The sequence below is a fragment of the Papio anubis genome, chromosome 19, assembly GCF_008728515.1.
Source record: "Papio anubis isolate 15944 chromosome 19, Panubis1.0, whole genome shotgun sequence".
Taxonomy (NCBI): domain Eukaryota; kingdom Metazoa; phylum Chordata; class Mammalia; order Primates; family Cercopithecidae; genus Papio; species Papio anubis.
In genome coordinates this window covers 18,343,624-18,368,197 of record NC_044994.1, presented here as the reverse complement: position 1 = coordinate 18,368,197, position 24,574 = coordinate 18,343,624, and the positions used below count along the sequence as shown (strand labels likewise).

General features: G+C 43.8%; 1 protein-coding gene across 2 annotated transcripts in view; it reads right to left on the bottom strand.

Annotated features, from left to right (window-relative positions):
• The window catches only part of TAF4B (TATA-box binding protein associated factor 4b), a 151,078-nt gene extending 131,745 nt beyond the window's left edge, over nucleotides 1-19,333 (bottom strand). Inside the window, exon 1 of one of the 2 annotated variants that reach the window (XM_031658749.1) lies at nucleotides 17,664-19,333. In XM_031658749.1, coding sequence (XP_031514609.1) covers nucleotides 17,664-18,006 — 343 coding nt within the window. In that variant the 5' untranslated portion in view covers nucleotides 18,007-19,333. The remainder of the gene's footprint in view (nucleotides 1-17,663) is intronic. The other variant, XM_003914256.4, reaches the window with a different exon arrangement.
• Between the last annotated feature and the right edge of the window lie 5,241 nt (nucleotides 19,334-24,574).

The following is a 24,574-nucleotide window of genomic DNA, read 5'->3' as shown; positions in this document are numbered from 1 at the left end:
AGAGTATGTGGCCTTTGAGCTGCAACCAACTCCCCTCTTTCCCTTCTCACCTCAACATGACAGAAATTCCATTCCAGGGAGTGTGGCCAAGAACACAGGCAGGGCTCCCTCTCTCCTAACCTCCCAATCTAAGGCTATGTATAGTATCTTCCTGGGAGGAGCAGGTCAGTTGCATTTCTCATCTACCAATCCTCACCCCCATCCCAGCTACATATTGAAGAGGATAAACTTGAGACAGGCACATCCTAGAGGTTTAAGTCTCCCTTCTTTCACCCATTCCCATTCATAAAAGGAAATCTGTCCTTCAAGGACAGCACACTGAGAACACTTAGAACTCAAGTGTCTCATCCCAGCTCTTTCATAAGGTGGAGGTTCCATGTTGAGAGAGGTGAGCAGAAAAGACCTGAGTACTGCCCACACCCAGTACCCTATTCCTAGAGCAGGGACATTACTCAGAGAGAAGAAAGCCACAGTCCCGACCTCTGCTCCCAATATCTCCCTAAATGAAATGTCTTTACGTTAAACAGAGTGGAGAAGTTCAAGGCTAAAGGCACCCTCAAAAACAAAGTAGCAATTAAGAGGAGGCTGTAGCTTCATGAGACATACAAGCTAAACCATAAGTCTACTAGTTTACCAAAGAAAACCAAAGAAACAACTAAGAAGGGTCCTCCTTGGGTCAGAACAAACCTCAAACACTGGCCTAAAAAAATTGCTGTCAGGCAGCAGCAAGGCTGGGGGAGGGGCGTTTGCCATTGCTGAGGTTTGAGTAGGTAAACAAAGCGGCTTGAACTGGGAGGAGCCCACCACAGCTCAAGGAGGCCCACCTGCCTCTGTAGACTCCACCTCTGGGGGCAGGGCATGGCGGAACAAAAGGTATCAGAAACTTCTGCAGACTTAAAACGTCCCTGTCTGACAGCTTTGAAGAGAGTAGTGGTTCTCCCAGCACGGAGTTTGAGATCTGAGAGCAGACAGACTGCCTCCTCAAGTGGGTCCCTGATCCCCGAGTAGCCTAACTCAGAGGCACTTCCCAGTAGGGGCCGACTGAAACCTCATACAGCTGTGTGCCCCTCTGAGACGAAGCTTCCAGAGGAAGGATCAGGCAGCAATATTTGCCGTTCTGCAATATTTGCCATTCTGCAACCTCCACTGGTGATACTCAGGCAAACAGGGTCTGCAGTGGACCTCCAGCAAACTCCAACAGACCTGCAGCTGCGGGTCCTGACTGTTAGAAAGAAAACTAACAAACAGAAAGGACATCCACACCAAAACCCCATATGTACGTCACCATCATCAAAGACCAAAGGTAGATAAAACCACAAAGATGGGGAGAAACTAGAGCAGAAGAGCTCTGAAAATTCTAAAATTAAGAGCACCTCTTCTCCTCCAAAGGAATGCAGCTCCTCGCCAGCAACGGAACGAAGCTGGACAGAGAATGACTTTGACGAGTTGAGAGAAGGAGGCTTCAGACGATCAGTAATAACAAACTTCTTTGAGCTAAAGGAGGATGTTCGAACCCATCACAAAGAACCCAAAAACCTTGAAAAAAGATTACATGAGGGGCTAACTAGAATAAACAGCGTAGAGAAGACCATAAACGACCTGGTGGAGCGGAAAACCATGGCACAAGAACTATGTGACGCATGCACAGGCTTCAGTAGCTGATTCAATCAAGTGGTAGAAAGACTATCAGTGATTAAAGATCAAATGAATAAAATGAAGCCAGAAGAGAAGTTTAGAGAAAAAAAGAGTAAAAAGAAATGAACAAAGCCTCTGAGAAATATGGGACTATGTGAAAAGACAAATTCTATGTCTGATTGGTGTACCTGAAAGTGACGGGGAGAATGGAACCAAGTGAGAAAACACTCTGCAGGATATTATCCAGGAGAACTTCCCCAACCTAGCAAGGCAGATCAACATTCAAATTCAGGAAATACAGAGAATGCCACCAAGATACTCCTCGAGAAGAGCAACTCCAAGACACATAATTGTCAGATTCACCAAAGTTGAAATGAAGGAAAAAATGTTAAGGGCAGCCAGAGAGAAAGGTCGGGTTACCCAAAAAGGGAAGCCCATCAGAATAACAGTGGATCTCTCGGCAGAAACTCTACAAGCCAGAAGAGAGTAGGGGCCAATATTCGACATTTTTAAAGAAAGGAATTTTCAACCCAGAATTTCATATCCAGCTAAACTAAGCTTCCTAAGTGAAGGAGAAATAAAATCCTTTACAGACAAGCAAATGATGAGAGATTTTGTCACCACCAGGCCCACCCTACAAGAGCTCCTGAAGGAAGCACTAAACATGGAAAGGAAAAACCGGTACCAGCCACTGCAAAAACATGCCAAATTTTAAAGACCATCGATGCAAGGAAGAAACTGCATCAACTAACGAGCAAAATAACCAGCTAACATCACGACAGGATCAAGTTCACACATAACAGTATTAACCTTAAATGTAAACGGGCTAAATGCTCCAATGAAAAGACAGAGACTGGCAAATTGGATAAAGAGTCAAGACTATCAGTTTGCTGTATTCAGGAGACCCATCTCACGTGTAGAGACACACATAGGCTCAAAATAATGGGATGCAGGAAGATCTACCAAGCAAATGGAAAACAAAAAAAGGCAGGGGTTGCAATCCTAGTCTCTGATAAAACAGACTTTAAACCAACAAAGATCAAAAGAGACAAAGAAAGCCATTACATAATGGTAAAGGGATCAATTAAACAAGAAGAGCTAACCTAAATATATATGCACCCAATACAGGAACACCCAGATTCATAAAGCAAGTCCTTAGAGACCTACAAAGAGACTTTGACTCCCACACAATAATAATGGGAAACTTTAACACCCCACTGTCAACATTAGACAGATCAACAAGACAGAACGTTAACAAGGATATCCAGGAATTGAACTCAGTTCTATATCAAGCGGATCTGACAGACATCTACAGAACTCTCTAACCCAAATCAACAGCATATACACATCACACTCATTCCAAAATTGACCACATAGTTGGAAGTAAAGCACTCCTCAGCAAACGTAAAAGAACAGAAATTATAACAAACTGTCTCGCAGACCACAGTGCAATCAAACTAGAACTCAGGATTAAGAAACTCAATCAAAACCGCTCAACTGCATGGAAACTGAACAACCTGCTCCTGAATGACTACTGGGTACATAACGAAATGAAGGCAGAAATAAAGATGTTCTTTGAAACTAAGAAGAACAAAGACACAACATACCAGAATCTCTGGGACACATTTAAAGCAGTGTGTAGAGGGAAATTTATAGCACTAAATGCCCACAAGAGAAAGCAGGAAAGATCTAAAATTGACACCACACCCTAACATCACAATTAAAAGAACTAGAGAAGCAAGAGCAAACACGTTCAAAAGCTAGCAGAAGGCATGAAATAAGATCAGAGCTGAACTGAAGGAGATAGAGACACAAAAAACCCTTCAAAAAATCAATGAATCCAGGAGCTGGTTTTTTGAAAAGATCAACAAAATTGAGAGACCTCTAGCAAGACTAATAAAGAAGAAAAGAGAGAAGAATCAAATAGATGCAATAAAAAATGATAAAGGGTATAACACCACCGATCCCACAGAAATACAAACTACCATCAGAAAATACTATAAACACCTCTACACAAATAAACTAGAAAATCCAGAAGAAATGGATAAATTCCTGGACACATACACCCTCCCAAGACTAAACCAGGAAGTTGAATCCCTGAATAGACCAATAACAGGCTCTGAAATTGAGGCAATAATTAATAGCCTGCCAACCAAAAAAAGTCCAGGACCAGACGGATTCACAGCTGAATTCTACCAGAGGTACAAAGAGGAGCTGGCACCATTCCTTCTAAAACTATTCCAATCAACAGAAAAAGACGGAATCCTCCCTAACGCATTTTATGAGACCAGCATTATCCTGATACCAAAGCCTGGCAGAGACACAACAAAAAAAGAATTTTAGACCAATATCCCTGATGAACATCAATGCAGAAATCCTCAATAAAATACTGGCAAACCGAATCCAGCAGCACATCAAAAAGCTTATCCACCACGATCAAGTTGGTTTCATACCTGGGATGCAAGGCTGGTTCAACATAGGCCAATCAATAAACATAATCCAGCATATAAACAGAACCAAAGACAAAAACCATATGATTATCTCAATGGATGCAGAAAAGACCTTAAATTTCAAAAGTCCTTCATGCTAAAAATCTCTCAATAATTGTATTGAGAGGTATTTATGGGATGTATCTCAAAATAATAAGAACTATTTATGACAAACCCACAGCCAATACCATACTGAATGGGCAAAAACTGGAAGCATTCCCTTTGAAAACTGGCACAAGACAGGGATGCCCTCTCTCACCACTCCTATTCAACACAGTGTTGGAAGTTCTGGCCAGAGCAATCAGGCAAGAGAAAGAAATAAAGGGTATTCAATTAGGAAAAGAGGAAGTCAAATTGTCCCTGTTTGCAGATGACATGATCGTATATTTAGAAAACTCCATCGTCTCAGCCCAAAATCTCCTTAAGCTGATAAGCAACTTCAGCAAAGTCTTAGGATACAAAATCAATGTGCAAAAATCACAAGCATTCCTGTATACCAATAACAGACAGAGAGCCAAATTGTGAGTGAACTCCCATTCACAATTGCTTCAAGGAGAATAAAATACTAGGAATCCAACTTACAAGGGATGTGAAGGACCTCTTCAAGGAGAACTACAAACCACTGCTCAATGAAATAAAAGAGGATACAAACAAATGGAAGAACATTCCATGCTCATGGATAGGAAGAATCAATATCATGAAAATGGTCATACTGCCCAAAGTAATTTGTAGATTCAATTCCATCCCCATCAAGCTACCAGTGACTTTCTTCACAGAATTGGAAAAACTACTTTAAAGTTCATATGGAACTAAAAAAGAGCCCACATTGCCAAGACAATCCTAAGCCAAAAGAACAAAGCTATAGGCATCACACTACCTGACTTCAAACTATACTACAAGGCTACAGTAACCAAAACAGCATGGTACTGGTACCAAAACAGAGATACAGACCAATGGAACAGAACAGAGCCCTCAGAAATAATACCACACATCTACAACCATCAGATCTTTGACAAACCTGACAAAAAAAAGAAATGAGGAAAGGATTCCCTATTTAATAAACGGTGCTGAGAAAACTGGCTAGCCATATGTAGAAAGCTGAAATTGGATCCCTTCCTTACACCTTATACAAAAATTAATTCAAGATGGATTAAAGACTTAAAACCATAAAAACCCTAGAAGAAAACCTAGGCAATACCATTCAGGACATAGGCATGGGCAAGGACTTCATGTCTAAAACACCAAAAGCAATTGCAACAAAAGCCAAAATTGACAAATGGAATCTAATTAAACTAAAGAGTTTCTGCACAGCAAAAGAAACTACCATCAGAGTGAACCTACAGAATGGGAGAAAATTTTCACAATCTACCCATCTGACAAAGGGTTAATATCCAGAATCTACAAAGAACTTAAAATAAATTTACAAGAAAAAATCAAACAACCCCACCAAAAAGTGGGCAAAGGATATGAACAGACACTTCTCAAAAGAAGACATTTATGCAGCCAACAGACACATGAAAAAATGCTCATCATCACTGGCCATCAGAGAAATGCAAATCAAAACCACAATGAGATACCATCTCACAGCAGTTAAAATGGCGATCATCAAAAAGTCAGGAAACAACAGGTGCTGGAAAGGATGTGGAGAAATAGGAACACGTTTACACTGTTGGTGGAACTGTAAACTAGTTCAACCATTGTGGAAGACAGTGTAGCGATTCCTCAAGGATCTAGAACTAGAAATACCATTGACCCAGTCTTCCCATTACTGGGTATATACTCAAAGGATTATAAATCATGCTGCTATATAGACACATGCACACGTTATGTTTATTGCAGCACTATTCACAATAGCAAAAACTTGGAACCAACCCAAATGTCCATCAATGATAGACCAGATTAAGAAAATGTGGCACATATCCACCATGGAATACTATGCAGTCATAAAAAAGGATGAGTTCATGTCCTTTGTAGGGACATGGATGAAGCTGGAAACCATCATTCTGAGCAAAATTTCATGAGGACAGAAAACCAAACACTGCATATTCTCATTCATAGGTGGGAATTAAACAATGAGAACCCTTGGACACAGGGTGGAGAACATTACACACTGGGACCTGTCGTGGAGTGGAAGGAGGTGGGAGGGATAGCATTAGGAGATATACCTAACATAAATGACGAGTTAATGGGTGCAGCACACCAACATGGCACATGTATGCGTAAGTAACAAACCTGCACGTTGTGCACATGTACCCTAGAACTTAAAGTGTAATTTAAAAAAGGTATAAATATTAGTTCATTATTCATAATAAATTAATTAATTTCAGGACTCTGTTCCCTTCTTTAGACACGCGGGCTCACCGATCAAAGACATAATTTTTGCCCAAAGCCCCTTCACAGAGGGGGGACTATCTGGAATTTTAAGATCCCTCCTCAGACTAGCAGACCTAACAAAGGCTATTTCCGAAGCTAGGATATGGAGAGCCTCAGAAATTATATCCTTCCTATTCATATGATAAGAAGAGAGGACAAAAAGCGTCACTCTTCCAACCCTGGAGATCCCTTCCCTCCCTCGGGGTATGACCCTCCACTCCATTTTGAGGCATATCATCTTCATAGGACAAGAGTAAGGTCCCAATACCAACAAGAGAAAATGCTTAGGACTCTAACAGGTTTTCGAGAATGTGTCAGTAAAGGCCACTAAATCCGATTTTTCTTGGTCCTCTTTGTGGTCTAAGAGGAAAGGCAAGGGTACAGGTTTTCGAGAATGCCACTAAATCCGACCTTCCTTGGTCCCCTTTGTGGTCTAGGAGGAAAACCAGTGTTTCCGCTGTTGCTTCGGTGAGCGCAACTATTCCAAACAGCAGGGTCCAGGGACCGTGTGGGTCTTGGGTAGGGGGAGAAAAAAAAAAAAAATACACGGGCGGTTTTTTCTTTCAGACGGAAAACACTCAGGCATCAACAGGCTCACCCTTAAAATGTATCCTACGCCATTGGAACCAATTTGACCCAAAAACCCTGAAAAAGAAGTGGCTTATTTTTTTCTGCACTACGCCTGGCCCCAATATTCTCTCTCTGATGGGGAAAAAATGGCCAACTGAGGGAAGTATAAATTACAATACTATCCCGCAGTTTGACCTTTTCTGTAAGAGGGAAGGCAAATGGAGTGAAACACCTTATGTTCAAGCTTTCTTTTCATTGAAGGATAATCCACAACTATGCAAAGCTTGCAATCCACATCCCACAGGAGGACCTCTCAGCTTACCTCCATATCCTAGCCTCCCTACAGCTCCCCTTCCTATTAATGATAAGCCTCCTCTAATCTCCCCCACCCAGAAGGAAACAGCAAGAAATCTCCAAGGGACCACAAAAACCCCCAGGCTATCAGTTATGTCCCCTTCAAGCTGTAGGGGGAGGGGAATTTGGCCCAACCCAGGTACACGTCCCTTCTCCCTCTCTGATTTAAAGCAGATCAAGGTAGACCTGGGGAAGTTTTCAGATTATCCTGATAGGTATATAGATGTCCTACAGGGTCTAGGGCAAACCTTCAACTTCACTTGGAGAGATGTCATGCTATTGTTAGATCAAACCCTGGCCTTTAATGAGAAGAATGTGCTTTAGCTGCAGCCCGAGAGTTTGGAGATACCTGGTCTCTTAGTCAAGTAAATGATAGAATGACAGCCAAAGAAAGGGACAAATTCCCTACCGGTCAGCAAGCCATCCCCAGTATGGATCCCCACTGGGATCTAGACTCAGATCATGGGGACTGGAATCACAAACATCTGTTGACCCGTGTTCTAGAAGGACTAAGGAGAATTAGGAAAAAGCCCATGAATTATTCAATGATGTCCACCATAATTCAGGAAAAGGAAGAAAATCTTACTGCCTTCCGAAAGCAGCTATGGGAGGCCTTAAGAAAATATACACCCCTGTCACCCAACTCCCTCGAGGGTTAATTCATCCTCAAAGGTAAGTTTATTATGCAATCAGCTGCAGATATCAGGAGAAAGCTCCAAAAGCGACCCCTGGGCCCTGAACAAAATCTGGAGGCATTATTAAACCTGGCAACCTCAGTGTTCTATAATAGGGACCAAGAGGAACAGGACGAAAAGGAAAAGCGAGATAAGAGAAAGGCCGCAGCCTTAGTCATGGCCCTCAGACAAACAAACCTTGATGGTTCACGGAGGACAGAAAATGGAGCAGGGCAATAACCCGGTAGGGCTTGTTATCAGTGTGGTTTGCAAGGACACTGTAAAAAACATTGTCCAACGAGAAACAAGCTGCCCCCTCACTCATGTCCACTATGCCAAGGCAATCCCTGGAAGGCACACTGCCCTAGAAAACAAAGGTTCTCTGAGACAGGAGCCCCCAACCAGATGATCCAACAACAGGACTCAGGGTGCTCAGGGCAAGCACCAGCTCACATCATCAACCTCACTGAGCCCCGGTAAATTTAACCATCAAGGACCAGGAAATTGACTTCCTCCTGGACACCAGCGCAGCCTTCTCAGTGTTAATCTCCTGCCCCAAGCAGCCAACCTCAAGGTCCGTTACCATCTGAGGAATCCTGGGAGAGCCTGTAACCAGGTATTTCTCCCACCTGCTCAGTTGTAATTGGGAGACTTTGCTCTTTTCACATGCCTTTCTTGTTATGCCTGAAAGTCCCACACCCTTATTAGGGAGGGACATATTAGCCAAAGCTGGAGTTATTATCTGCATGAATATGGGAAACCAGTAACCCATTTGTTGTCCCCTACTTGAGGAGGGAATCAAACCCTGAAATCCGGGCATTGGAAGGACAATTTGAAGGACAAAAAATGCCCACTCAGTCCAAATCAGGCTAAAAGACCCCACCACTTTTCCTTATCAAAGGCAGTATCCCTTAAGGCCTGAAGCTCATAAAGGATTACAGGATATTGTTAGACATTTAAAAGCTCAAGGCTTCGTAAGAAAATGCAGCAGTCCCTGCAACACCACAATTCTAGGAGTACAAAAACCAAACGGTCAGTGGAGACTAGTGCAAGATCTTAAACTCATCAATGAGGCAGTAATTCCTCTATATGCAGTTGTACCCAACCCCATACTCTGCTCTCTCAAATACCAGAGGAAGCAGAATGGTTCACTGTTCTGGACCTCAAGGATGCCTTCTTCTGCATTCCCCTGCACTCTGACTCCCAGTTTCTCTTTGCCTTTGAGGATCCCACAGACCACACATCCCAACTTACGTGGACAGTCTTGCCTCAACGGTTTAGGGATACCCCTCATCTGTTTGGTCAGGCACTGGCACAAGACCTAGGCCACTTCTCAAGTCCGGGCACTCTGGTCCCTCAGTATGTGGATGATTTACTTTTGGCTACCAGTTCAGAAGCCTCATGCCAGCAGGCTACTCTAGATCTCTTGAACTTTCTAGCTAAGCAAGGGTACAAGGCGTCTAAATTGAAGGCTCAGCTCTGCCTACAACAAGTCAAATATCTAAGCCTAATCTTAGCCAGAGCAACCAGGGCCCTCAGCAAGGAACGAATACAACCTATACTGGCTTATCCTTGCCCTAGGACATTAAAACAGTTGCAGGGGTTCCGTGGGATCACCAGCTTTTGCCAACTACAGATCCCTGGCTACAGCAAGATGGCCAGGCCACTCCATACACTAATCAAGGAGACCCAGAGGGCAAATACTGTATCTAGTAGAATGGGAACCAGAGGCAAAAATAGCCTTCAAAACCTTAAAGCAGGCCCTACAAGCTCCAGCCTTAAGCCTTCCCACAGGACAAAGCTGCTCTTTATACGCCACAGAGAGTGGGAATAGCTCTTGGAGCACTTACTCAAACTCATGGGACAATCTCACAACCAGTGGCACACCTAAGTATGGAAATTGATGTAGTACTAAAAGACTGGTCTCACTGTTTACAGGTAGTTGTGGTGGTGACCATCTTAGTATCAGAGGCTATCAAAATAATACAAGGAAAGGATCTCACTGTCTGTACTACTCATGATGTAAATGGCATACTAGGTGCCAAAGGAAGTTTATGGCTATCAGACAACCGCCCGCTTAGATATCAGGCGCTACTCCTTAAGGGACCAGTGCTTCAAATATGTATGTGTGCAGCCCTCAACCCTGCTACTTTTCTCCCAGAGGATGGAGAACCAATCGAGCATGACTGCCAACAAATTGTGGCCCAGACCTATGCTGCCCAAGAGGATCTCTTTTAAGTCCCCTTAGCTAATCCTGACCTTAACCTATATATCGACGAAGTCCATTTGTGGAGAATGGGATACGAAGGGCAAGTTATGCCACAGTTAGTGATGTAACAGTACTTGAAAGTAAGCCTCTTCCCCAAGGGACCAGCACCCAGTTAGCAGAACTAGTGGCACTTACCCAAGCCTTAGAACTGGGAAAGGAAAAAAGAATAAATGTGTATACAGATAGCAAGTATGCTTATCTAATCCTACATGCCCATGCTGCAATATGGAAAGAAAGGGAGTTCCTAACCTCTGAGGGAACCCCCATTAAATACCTCAAGGAAATCATGAAGTTATTGCACGCAGTGCAAAAACCCAGGGAGGTGGCACTCTTACACTGCCAAAGCCATCAAAAAGGGGAAGGAAAAAAGGCAGAAGGAAATCGTCGGGCAGACTCTGAGGCCAAAACTGCTGCCAGGCAGAACCTCCTGTTAGGAATACCTATGGAAGGACCCTTGGTATGGAACAACCCTCTCCAAGAGATTAAGCCCCAGAATTCTCCGACTGAAACAGAATGGGGACTTTCACCAGGGCACAGTTTTCTACCCTCGGGGTGGTTAATGACAGAAGGGGGAAAGGTATTCAGACCCAAAGTGAGCCAGTGGAAAATACTTAAGACCCTCCACCAAACTTTTCATATAGGTATTGAGAACACTCATCAAATGGCCAAATCCCTATTTACAGGGCCCAATCTCCTCCAGACCATCCAGCAAGTACTCAAAGTCTGTGAGGTGTGCCAAAGGAATAATCCCTTGGTCCATCATAAGGCCCCTCTGGGGGAACAAAGAATAGGGCACTATTCTGGAGAGGACTGGCAGTCAGACTTCACCCATATGCCTAAGTCAAGGGGATTTCAATACTTGTTGATCTGTGCTGATACCTTTATAAATTGGACAGAAGCCTTCCACTGCAAGACAGAGAAGGCTGAGGAAGTGGTTAAAGTCCTAATTCATGAAATAATTCACACGAGCAATTAAAAGCCCATACACGGCCCTGTAACCACAAATACCATCTTAACTTTCCAAGCCCCTTTATGCATCCAGCGCAACCTGTTATCAGGCCTGGCCCTGGGGCACCTACTATCCCATCAGCATAATTACACCCTACAACTTCAAGCCCCAACTGATCATAGCAACTTCCAAGTCACCCAAACAGCTCCATTCAGATGGTTTGTCTGCTTCTCAGGGCCTCCCAAAGTCATCACTTCCTCCCTGCTTAACAAACAGTTCAGGTTTTGTAATGGCAAACATACTCCCTGCATGACCATTCACCTCTGGACCCCCTGCGGCAGTGCCCCCACCACTAGTGAATGCCTTCTCATCTCCTCTTTCAATTACTCTCTTGAATGCTTCCTAGTAGATACAAAATAGTTTTTTCTCCAGTGGGAAAATAGAACACAGGGAGCCACTCAGTTTGCTCCCAACACCCCTTTCCAGCCACTCACCGGAGCTACCTTGGCAAGTACTTTAGCAGTATGGGAAAATGAAAACAACAAATTCATATACCTTTTTAACATACACAACCAGTTCTGTCTACCCAGCCAAGCCATATTATTCTTATGTGGATCTTCAACCTATATCTGCCTCCCAACTAGACAGGCACCTGCAGTTTAGTCTTTCTAAGTCCCAACATTGACATTGCCCCAGAAAATCAGACCCTATCAGTGCCCCTCAAAATTCAAGTCCGTCAGCGCAGGGCCATACAACTAATACCGCTACTTATAGGGTTAGGAATGGCCACCGCTACAGGAACCAGAATAGCCAGTTTATCTACTTCATTATCCTATACCACACACTCTCAAAGGATTTCTCAGACAGTTTGCAAAAAATAACAAAATCTATCCTTACTCTACAATCCCAAATAGACTCTTTGGCAGCAGGGACTCTCCAAAACCACTGAGGCCTAGACCTCCTCACTACTGAGAAATGAGGACTTTGCACCTTCTTAGGGGAAGTGTTGCTTTTATACTAACCAGTATGAGATGCCACCCAGCATTTACAGGAAAAGGCTTCTGAAATCAAACAATGCCTTTCAAACTCATCGCAAACTCTGGAGTTGGGCGACATGGCTTCTCCCCTTTCTAGGTCCTGTGACAGCCATCTTGCTATTACTCGCCTTCGGGACCTGTGTTTTTAACCTCCTTGTCAATTTGTTTCCTCCAGGATCGAGGTCATCAAGCTACAGATGGTCTTACAAATGGAACCCCAAATGAGCTCAACTCACAACTTCTACTGAGGACCCCTGGACCAACCCACTGGCCCTTTGACTGGCCTAGAGAGTTCACCTCTGAAGGACACTACAACTGCAGGGCCCCTTTTTCGCCCCTATCCAGCAGGAAGTAACTAGAGCGGTCATGGCCCAATTCCCAACAGCAGTTGGGGTGTCCTGTTTAGAGGGGGGATTGAGAGGTGAAGCCTGCTGGACTTCCTAGGTCGAGTGCGGACTTGGATAACTTTTCTGTCTTACAAGAGGATTGTAAAATGTACCAATCAGTGTTCTGTAAAAACACACCAATCAGCGCTCTGTAGCTAGCAAGAGGACTGTAAAATGCACCAATCAGCGCTCTGTAAAATGCACCAATCACAGTTCTGTAAAAGGCACCAATCAGCACTCTGTAAAATGCAAAATGCACCAATCAGCAGGATCCTAGAAGTAGCGAATCACAGGGAGAACTGAAAAAAGGGCACTCCGATAGGAAAGAAACAGAACATGCGAGGGGCCAATAAGGGAATAAAAGCTGGCCACCCCAGCCAGCAGCGGCAACCTGCTCGGGTCCCCTTCCACGCCGTGGAAGCTATGTTCTTTCGCTCTTCAAAATAAACCTTGCTACCGCTCACTCTTTGGGTCTGTGCCATCTGTAAGAGCTGTAACACTCACCACGAAGGTCATAGCTTCATTCTTGAAGTCAGCGAGATCACAAACCCACCAGAAGGAACCAACTCCAGACACACTAACACTTAAAAGACACAATAGGCCGGGCGCAGGGGCTCATGTCTGTAGTCTCAGCAGTTTGGGAGGCTGAGATCAGCACATCACTTGAGGCCAGGAATTCAAAGATCAGCCTGGCCAACATAGCAAAATCCTGTCTCTACTAAAAAGAAAAAAATTAGCCTGGTGCGGTGGCACACACCTGTAATCCCAGCTACTTGGCAGCTAAGACATGAGAATTGCTTGAACCTGGGAGGCAGAGGTTGCAGTGAGCTGAGATCGTGCCACTGCACTCCAACCTGGGCAACAGAGTGAGACTCTGTCTCCAAAAAAAACAAGTGGCTGGGCAGCTCACACTTGTAATCTCAGCATTTTGGGAGGTCGAGGCAGGCAGATAACTTGAGGTCGGGAGTTCAAGACCAGCCTGACCAACATAAAGAAACCTCATCTCTACAAAAAATACAAAAATTAGCCGAGCGTAGTGGCGCATGCCTGTAATCCCAGGTACTCAGGAGGCTGAGGCAGGAGAATCACTTGAACCCGGGAGGCAAAGGTTGTGGTGAGCCAAATCGCACCATTGCACTCCAGCCTGGGCAACAAGAGCGAAACTCCGTCAAAAAAAAAAAAAAAAAAAAAGGCAAAAAAACACACCACAAGTTTGTTAATTATAATACTTTGAAGTGGAAATTACATTTTAGTGATTTTCACATGAATATATACTGCTTTTGTAAGTAGAATAAGCAAAGAAATCAAAACTCAACACACTGATGTGTGTGATGGCCCTCAGAATCCGTTAGGGGCTACAGCCCTATTGCCCCCTACTCTCTCCACATATGCCTACATTCAAATACTTAAGTGCCTTCTCTGTGTGCAACTTACTAGGCCCTGAGAATAACAGTGACAGAAAGTCCCTGCTTCTGTGGACCTTGTAATCAAAAAGAAAACAAAGTGTGGGAGTACTATGAGGGTGAAAGCATGGCACCCAAATGGAAACACGTAACAGAACCTAACCTCGCCTTGAGGAAGAGCCTTAGGAGAGGAGCACCAGCACTTTCTCCTGAGGGCTGACTACCGACAGAATAACGCCATGGCCACTATCACTTTACGCTGACTCTACAGTCTAAAAATCAACCAGTGGATGGTGTGTGAACACTGAAAAGAATACCCCTCATTTCATGAAGCCCAGCAGCACTGTGACAACTGTGGAGGTGGTGATCATGTACACTGTATCCCTTTGATAAAGACAGAGTGGATACAAAGAACTTATCCAAGGACTGGATCTCTAAGTTGGGAAAGGAGATGCAAATTCTATGCCCTGTCTCAGCATGAAGACAGGCTGATGAAAAGGGACCTCAGTGCTTCATAAGTAACTTTCACATCTTTGCACAGTACAATTATCATGCGGAATTTATCCCAGTTGATGACCTAAAAGAAGGAATCAAGTCCTTGCTTATCATTCTCAAACAGGTGATAGACAAGATGAAGAATATCAAGAAGAGAAAGAACCACAGTTCAGCCTAAAACCCCACATGTTCACAAAAGAGAAGATTGAAGAAATTACTGAAAACCTTTTATTAATATTTCCTCAAACACCCTCTTGTGCATACTTTTTATTTCCAGTTCCTGCTCCCTAGAAAAACCTGTGGTGCACACATATATATATATATATTTTTAAACCAGTTCTGTTCATAGATGAAATTCTGAAGTAAAGAGAATCAAATACTTAAAGTATTCATTATCTTGGAAAATGAGGAACTGACATATATAAGCACCCTTGTGTAATCAAGCACTAATTCTTGGTATGCAAAAGAAATAGTACGAGATTCAGGCCGGCGCAGTGGCTCACGCCTGTAATCCCAATACTTTGAGAGGCCAAAGCAGGCAGATCACTTGAGGTCAGGAGTTCGAGACCAGCCTAGCCAACATGGTATAACCCTAGCTCTACTAAAAATATAGAAATTAGCTGAGCCTGGTGGTGTGTGCCTATAATCCCAGCTACTCGAGAGGCTGAGACGGGAGAATCGCTTGAACCTGGGAGGCAGAGGTTGCAGTAAGCCTAGATCATGCGACTGCACTCCAGCCTGGGCAACAGAGTGACACTCTGTCTCAGGAAAAAAAAAAAAAAGAAAGAAAGAAAGAAAAGAAATAGTACAAGATTCATAATGTTTTTAAAAAGTTACTTTAATCAGTCTTTCCATTTCATTCTTCAATTATTGTTTGTCTCATCCTGCCCAATAAGAGCACAGATGTAATTAGTACACCCTTCTGCCACACATCAGCAGAAATTCCCAAAAGCAAAACCCCACTTCCTCTATAACGACCAGTTCCTAAAGACAAATTATCTTCTTTCTCTCTTTTGTAGGGGTTTCTCAGAGGTAAACAGCATGCAATGATTTAATACAGTGCCATGAACATAATTAGACTACGGTCCTAGTTTGCTACTATTTAACTCTGCCAAGTTTCAGTTTTGATTCCTTGGTATATAAAATGAAAGACTGAAATCTAAAGTTCTCTGAATCACCTTTCATTACTGACACTCAATGACGCATACCGTACACATACAAGTAAAAAAATAAGCATAGAGTTGTGGAAAGAATAGAGTTAAACAGACCTGAGCTAAAACTCCCCCTGACACCTATGGGTTGCCTGGCATTGGACAAATTATTTACTCTTAGATACCTCTTTCCTTATTTGCTACCTGTCTATTATGACCAACAAATAAAAGAATATAAATAATTTGTTAAAAGTGCTTAGCATGGTAAGGCCCCAATCCTCCAGTAAGTGATTCACTCTCACTTACCAGAAAGTTTTCACTCTTGACAGTTCTTTCTTTGTGGGGGGTGGGAAGGGATGGGGAGGGACAGAGTTTCGCTCTGTTGCCCAGGCTGGAGTGCACTGGCAAGGTATCTTGGCTTACTGCAACCTCCACCTCCCAGGTTCAAGCAATTCTCGTGCCTTAGCCTTTCCGACAGTTCTTTCTTAATAGTTTTTTTTTTTTTGATTATTTATAAATAAACTTCAGTGACTAGATAGGATTTACAGTTTAACATATTAGGGGGTGATTTCATTCTAACACATTCAGAACTAATTTATAAACATATATGCAGAATAACAACGTAGAGTAACAATTTAGAACTGCCAAATAATGTATTAGGTGCTGCACACTGCTGTAACACTGCCTTAACAGTTTTACATACCTTGTATACCATATAAAACTGAAATAGAACTTCATAAAAAGTGAAAAACATAATCTATTCACAACGTGTATGACTAACAACAACATTACATACAAAAAGGACCCCTGCCATTTTATTAAGGGTTATAGAATCTTTTGAATCAATGCTTCCCCTTTTTTTTTTTTTACCATCTTTGCAGGTCAGAGTTCCAATAACTGCTAAACAAAATTAATAGAAAGCAAATTCCAAGAGACTTTCAGTAAAGTAAGACTGAACACCCCAAAATCATTCAGCATATTTACAATACGTAAATTATCACAAAGCAAAACCTTTAGAGAAATCATGAAATACAGCCCAACAGAGTAAAAAGCCTTAGGATAGAAAGTAGTGAAAGACTCATTAACAGTAGCATTCGTCGGACGGCTTCAATTGCAACTGTAACAATTGCGTGACTCTGATCTGTTTGACAACTGTGGCACGTGTTCCCAGTCAGGGATTCTGCTAATTGAAAGTTAGAATCATTAAGACATTTAAAGATTGTGCAGGAACAGCATTATTCGTACTTGGTACTAGAAAGCGGTAAAACTATCCTGACTTGGTTAAATTTAAAAATCTCTTTCAGTTTTAATACACAAGAACTTCACCGTTAGGCCGTGCCCGGTGGCTCACGCCTGCAATCCCAGCACTTTGGGAGGCCAAGGCGGGAGGATCGATTGGGCCCAGGAGTTCGAGGTTCCAGTGAGCCGTGATCGCGTCACTGCACTCCAGACTGGGCAACAGAGCGAAACCATACCTCATTCGTTCATTCATTCATTCATAATTAATAAAATAAGTACAACGCACTTCGACATCTAAGCGTATGGAAATCCACGGTACAAACTGGTCCTTCCTCCACATGGAAATTAACTTTAGCTATATTATCTCCCCCACCTAAGAGTCAGTGCCTGAAAGCCCTCCCCCGAAAATTAGTTTGATACAGCTTTTTACTGTGTGACTTAGGTGAAAAGATTCTTTCCTTAAATATGAAAAGAAAAACCATGCAGTAATGACACAAAAAGAATGTGTTCCCTGTAAAGTCAAGATTATGAAAGGTTCCCGTGGCTCAGAGGTTTTTTTAGGAGCAATCTGGGGCTACGACTTTTCCCATCACCGCCAGCTGGACCGACAGACGAGGCTGGAAAGGGTGATCAACATACCTGGAGGAAGCTGCAAATTAGCAGGAAACTGGATCGTCGTGGTGTTGGGGGTTTTCACGGCGACTATCTGAGGAGCAGGCAGCCTAGGGCCGCTGCTGAGTTTAGGAGGGGCGCTGACCGGAGCCACTTTGGTCACCAGGGTCCCCACGGGGGACTGCAGGGGCTGGGACGCCGTGGGCTCCACGCAGACGCTGACAGGAGCCTTAGTCACGGCGCCCAGGGCCACAGGAGTGCTCTCCACCCGCACCGGCAGCGCCCCGGCCGGGGCCATGGTCACGGTCCCCGAGGCGCTCACAGCAGCCGGGGAAGCGGCGCCGGCGGGTTCGGTGAGGCCGGCGGGCATCCCCCAGGGGCTCAGCAGCAGCTGCGGCGCTGCGGTTCCAGGAGCAGAGGTGAGGGGAGGCTTGGCGCGTGGCAGCCGACTCCGGTGCGGTTCGGGCTCCACAGCATCGCTGGAGAGAGGCGCGGGGGCCGCAGCAGCGAAACCAGTGACGGGCGCCGGCTGCCCAGCAGGACACGCGCGTCCCGGACCTTCCTCCCGTCCGCGCGAGCCTGGGCTGCCCCCGGAGCGACACCCGCCCGACCTCTCGCAGCTTCCTCAGCGGCGCTCACACGTGCGCTGCCTCAGCCCGGCGCCTCACGCTCGGGTCCCGCTGCTGCGGAGCCTGGACGTGCGGCTCCCGGAAGGTCGTAGCTCGCACCTCGAGCCTAACTCTGCGCAGCGGCTCCCCCGCCAGAAATTTCAAAACTACGAACACAGAGCGCCCATAGCCCCCTACGCGCGTTTGGCACGGCCCCTCCGCGCAGCCACGCCAGCCATGTTTATATAGCCACGCGGAGACCTCGCGCACGCGCCCAGGCCGCCGCCGCCGCCCCGGGCTTCCCCGGGATCCAGCCGCGTGATTGGTCAAGGAGCGGAGCCGCGCCCGTGACGTCACTGGGGACGGCTCCACGGAGCGTTAGAATTTTCCCCTGAATCCCCAGCAAGGAGGGGCGATACCAGAAACCTATCACGTGGGAGGGGCAAGCCGCACTTGGAAAACTGCGGCATCCGTGTTTCTCTGTGTCCCCCGTTGTTTGTTCCTCGAAAAGCCAGGACTAGACTATCTCCAGGATTCTATTTTTTAAGGAGAAAATGGGGAGGACTGATTTCCGAGAAGAGTGACTCAATAAGAGTTCAATCACGCATTTTCACTGATTTTCTCTGGTGTCTTCACACTGAAGCGTTACTGAAGCGTTGCCAAAATTAGTAATTAGAATTGACGTTGTAAAAATTAAAATGGTGTATAGTTTTATAGTGTGTGAGATGTGCCTATTTTCACATTTTAGAGTTAAACTACCTAAAATCTTAAATGGAAAATCTTTTCTTCTCTGGTGCTGCTGTAGATGTCTCTGTCACCTCTAAACATTAAAATTGTGTGTCTGTCTTCAAAACTTAATGCTTTTTAATACCTATATAATTAGATTCTAGCACTTAGATATTAAGTGCGATCCTAGACATTATCTGGATAAATAAAAGGTGTTGACTGAATCGATATGAAAAAACTTGCTTCTTTGTAATGCAGTCAGAGAAGATGCCTTAATTTCAAGCTAAAGTCATAATATTGTATGTTTGTACGAACCAACACTGCACTGCAAGGAGATTTTACAAGTAGGCAGATGCTATGATCTGAATGCTGTTGTGTTTTTTGTTTTGTTTTGGAAACAGGATCTAACTCTGTCACCCAGGCTGGAGTGCAGTGGCACCATTGGCTGATTGCAGCCTCCACCTCCTGGGCTCAAGTGATCCTCCTATTCTCCTACCTCAGACTCCCGAGTAGCTGGAACTACAGGGGAGCGCCACTGTGCCTAGGACAAACGGGGTCTCCTTATGTAGTTCAGGCTGGTCTCCAATTCCTGAACTCCTGCCTGGGCCTCCCAAAGTGTTGGGATTATACCCTCAACTGACTGTTAAAATGCTAAAGCTGAAGTTGATAGTATTACAGGGTGGGACCTTTAAAGGTGGTTAGATCATAAGGGTGGGGCCCTCCTGAATGGGATTCCATTCAGGACAAATCATGTTAAAGTGATGAATCTGTTAGTTTGATTTAATTATTTCATGACACATGAAAACATCACATGATACCTCATAAATACATACAATTATTATTTGTCAGTTAAATACATTAAATAAATTTTTTTTTTTTTTTTGAAGAAACCTCAGAAAGATCCCTTACCCCTTCCAGCATGTGAGGTTTTAGTAAAGAGACTGCTGTCTAGGAAGCAAGACTCTCAGATACCGTATCTGCCTTGATCTTGAACTTCCCAAACTCTGGAATTATGGGACATAAACTTCTCTTTTTATAAGCTACCCAGTTTATGATATTTCATTATAGAAGCCCAAGTGAACTAAAATAGCAGGCAACCTGACAGTTACAGCTCCTGCTTTTCTACCTCTCTGTAAACGTGTGCCGGCACGTTTAGATAAGATCTACTCACAAGATCTAGTAAAGTCCACACACTTACCACCTGTACTGTCTCTCACTTCTTGACGAGTCTAAATCCATCTCATGACCCAAATCAATCACACTCCCTCCCTTTCTGTGGTGAATTCCCTGATCACTTACCTTCTAGCAGATGCCTCAAAGTGGAGTTGGGGAGAGAAAAACTCAATTTATTGAGCACCTCCTGTGAAAGATGCATTTCCTTTTTCTAACTCCTTCATTTTACAAACTTAAAAACTGCAGTTAAAAGAGTAGTATTTCCAAGAAGCTGGAATTCAAACTCGTCAGTATGATGCCAAAGTACATCTCTTTCCATTACTCCAAAAACGTCTGATTAATCATGTATCCCACAGTGCCCTTGGCAAAATGCCCTGAGCATAAAAGGCATTTAATAAATATTTGCTAAGGTAATGAATTGAATGAAGTTATGCAACATTTTCAGTGAAGCAAAATAGTGTAGTGTATTTGAATCTTAGATATGTTCTTCATTAAATGGGCAAATTATCCCTGATTTCTTTTCCCCTCCATATAGTAGTTACTTGGCTACGGAAGGATCAAAGTTTGTTCCGAGGACTCTCCCTTTCTAAATTTCCACTAGACCCCCACCCTCAACTCACATACTTTGTGTAGATAGGTAATTAACCTCCACCATCAAATTACAAAGAGACTTGGTTGGGGAACTATATGTTTTCGTAAAGTTAACCTTATGCATTTCTCTCTCTCTCTTTCTCTGGCGTGTGTGAGTACGTGTGTGTGTGAGTGCATGTGTGTGTGTGTGTTTCGGCAGGGCAGGGCGGGGTGGGTGTGGGGTTGTGCAAGGGAGAACAGGGTATCCCTGTCTCTGTCACCCAGGGTAGTTCAGTGAGGGCATCATGGCTCACTTGCAGCTTCAACCTCCTGGGCTCAAGAAATCCTTTCACCTCAGCCTCCCAAGTGGCTGGGGACCACAGGCCACCATGCCTAGCTAATTTTGCTTGTTTGTTTTTTTGTTTGTTTTGCAATGACAAGGGTCTAACTATTAGGTTGGTGCAAAAGTAATTTTGGCAACATGTTATTAAGGCTGATTTCAAATTCTTGGACTCAAGTGATCCTCCTGCCTCAGCCTCCCAAAGTGCTGGGATTACAGGCGTGAGCCTCGCATTTTTCTTATAATTGTTTATGATATGCAAATTCCTGATGTGGTGGTTCCTGCCTCTAATCCTAGCACTTTGAGAGGTCTCAAGCAGGAGGACTGCTTGAGGCCAGGAGTTCAAGACCAGCCTGGCCAACATGGTGAAACCCCATCTCTATCAAAAATACAAAAATTAGCTGGGTGTGGTGGTGCGTGCTTGTAATCCCAGCTACTTGGGAGGCTGAGGTAGGAGAATCGCTTGAACCTGGAAGACGGAGGTTGCAGTGAGCTGAGATCGCACTGCTGCACTCTAGCCTGGGTGACAGAGCAAGACTCCATCTCAAAAGAAAAAAAAAGATAAGAAAAAGAAAAAAACAATTATTAGCCAATAAACAGATACTCATAAAAAATTAGATTACACACAAAACTATTAATGGAAGATATTTCTATTTAGAGACATTCTAAGTGATCATTTTTGTCTCTCTGCATTTTTAAATTTTCCTGCAGTAAATGTGTCGTATTTGCATAACCAAAAATTAAGACAAACTTTTTCTTAAAATATATATTCTTAGTGAGAATTGAAATCTGTAAGCACAGCTAAATACTCTCCAGTCTCCTCAACATAGCATCCAAGTACCTTTAATGGATCTCATGAACCTGGACAAGTATGGTAGCTTGCTGAAGCTAGGCCAAGCAGAAGCTTATTACAAATACTGTCTTAACCTTAAGAAGACAGGCTATTTTCTCAGTGTGTAATCATTTCTTTTCACTTCACAGTAAGTGTGGAAAAAGTAATAAGACTGTTCAAGAGCCAAAAATCGCCAAAATAATATTTATTTTGTAAAAGATTCTGCAAACACTGAACTTTATATTTTGTATTATAACACCAATTTTCTTGAATTATATTATTTTCAAAAGCCTCTCCTCTCTACCTACCTTCAGTCATTCATCTATGTAACATTTATTGAGTGCTTACTATAAGCTTGGCAATAAAGAATACATCAGTCAGGCTGGGCACAGTGACTCATGCCTGTAATACCAACACTTTGGGAGGCCGAGGCGGGTGGGTCACTTGAGGCCAGGAGTTTAAGAAGAGCCTGGGCAACATGGAGAAACCCCATCTTTACAAAAAATACAAAAATTAGCCTGATGTGGTGGCATGTGCCTGCAGTTCCAGCTACTTGGGAGGCAGAGGCACAGGAATCCCTTAAACCCAGGAGGCAGAGGTTTCAGTGAGCCAAGATCATGCCACTGCACTCCAGCCTGTAACACAGTAAGACTCTGTCTCAAAAAAAACCAAAAAAGTTAACTTTAGAGAAGAGAGTGATCAACTGTATCAAATGCAGCAGATAGGCCAAATAAAATGAGGACTAGGGAGTGCCTGTTCAATAGAGCAACACCATGTGGGCGTCACTGGTAACCTTGACAAGAGTAGTCCTGTGGAATGTGGGCATGAAAGCCTATTTAAAGCACGTTCATGAACGAATGGATGGAAATGTAAAGTTATAATGCAAAGTAAGGGAGAAAAAAATGGGGCCATGGGAGAAGAGATGAGGTCAAGAAAGAGATTTTCTTTGCAATAACTACATGTTTGTATGCTGATGGCAGTGTTCCAGTAGGGAGGGAAAACTGCTGATAGAGGAATAAAGAGGAATATTTGAATTGTTGGAACCATGTCCTTGAAGGCAAAGAAAGGGACAAAATCTAGTGCACAAATGTGCGCCTGTAGTCCCAGCTCCTTGGGAAGCTGAGGTAGAGGATCACTTGAGGACTTTGAGGTTGTAGTGCACTATAATTCTGCCTGTGATTAGCAACTGCACTGTAGCTGGTGCAACATAGTGAGACCCCCATCTCTAAAAAAATTTTTTTTTAATCTAGGTGCACAAGTGGAGGGGTTGAGCTTTGATAGGAGCCATAGACCATTCATCTATGGCAAGAGAAGGGAAGGCAGAGTTCTTGGCCATAGACACTGGTAGATGGATATTTGTGGTGGTGGGAACTTGTGTAAATTCCTTTCTGATCATTCTCCCTTCCTCCAAACCAATCTATGTCTCCCACTGTTTCTAGGACAATCTTCCTAAAATGCAAATCTAATTTTACAACTCTCCTACATACCACTTCTTAACATCCACCTGTTACCCACAGGATAAAATCTCAAGTAGCATGGCATACAATGTTCATTATGATCTGGCACCTATTAAATTGTCCAATCAATTCTACTCTGCCATGTAGCCATGGGCACCTTGTAATGGCAGCATAGGGAAGTACAGGAATTTTGCCAATATCCCAAGGTCTCTCTTGACTTCATGACTTTGCATATATTATTTTACTTTTCTTCAAAGACCTTCCCCATGTTCTACCTGGCCAATTCCTATCTGGCTTCAAAAGTCAATAACCTAAGCCTCTCTTCCCCATCCCATAGCACATTATCATAGCACTCATTATATTGTTATTCAAGTTTTTCTTGCCTATCCTCTCCCATAGTTTAGTGGGCTGTGTCATGTTAATTTGAGGAGGAGAAGAGAGAACCGAATGCTTAGTAGATACCTGACAAAAAGCACTTATCTGACCCTTTCCTATCCCACTCCCAAGCTTTAGCACCTCAGAGACAGAAATTTTGTCCTGTCTGTGTACCCCTGGTGCCTCCTACAATTCTTCGTATAGTAATAGGGGCTTAAATATTTCAGCTTTCTTTTCTCAGTCTATATTTTTCTTGGGTGATGACATTTACTTCCATGGCTTAATTTCTATCTATATGTTTTTGACTTTCTATATCTTTGACCCCAGATTTCTCTCCTGGCCTTAAGACCTATACAAACAACTGCCTAGTGTCTGCACCTGGGTGTCCCACAAGTTCAACCTAACGTTTGGTCAGCAGTTGCCTCTCCATATATGCAGATTTCAACCCGCACTTGGTTGACTCTGCAGATATGCAGCCCAAGGATACAGAAAGCCGGCTGTGTCTCATCTTCAAACCTGCGTTTTCTCCTATGGTCCCTATTTCAGTGAACTAGATCAACCTCCCTCCAGTGACCCAAAATGTAAAATTAAGAATTGACCAAAATTAGCCTGGCGTGGTGGCGGGCGCCTGCAATCGCAGCTACTCAGGAGGCTGACGCAGGAGAATGGCGTGAACCCGGAAGGCAGAGCTTGCAGTGAGCTGAGACTGCGCCACTGCACTCCAGCCTGGGCAACAGAGCTAGACTCTGTCTCAAAAAAAAGAATTGACCTTGAGGTTAGGCGCGGTGGCTCACGCCTGTAATCCCAGCACTTTAGGAGGCCTAGGAGGGCGGATCACCTGAGGTCAAGAGTTGGAG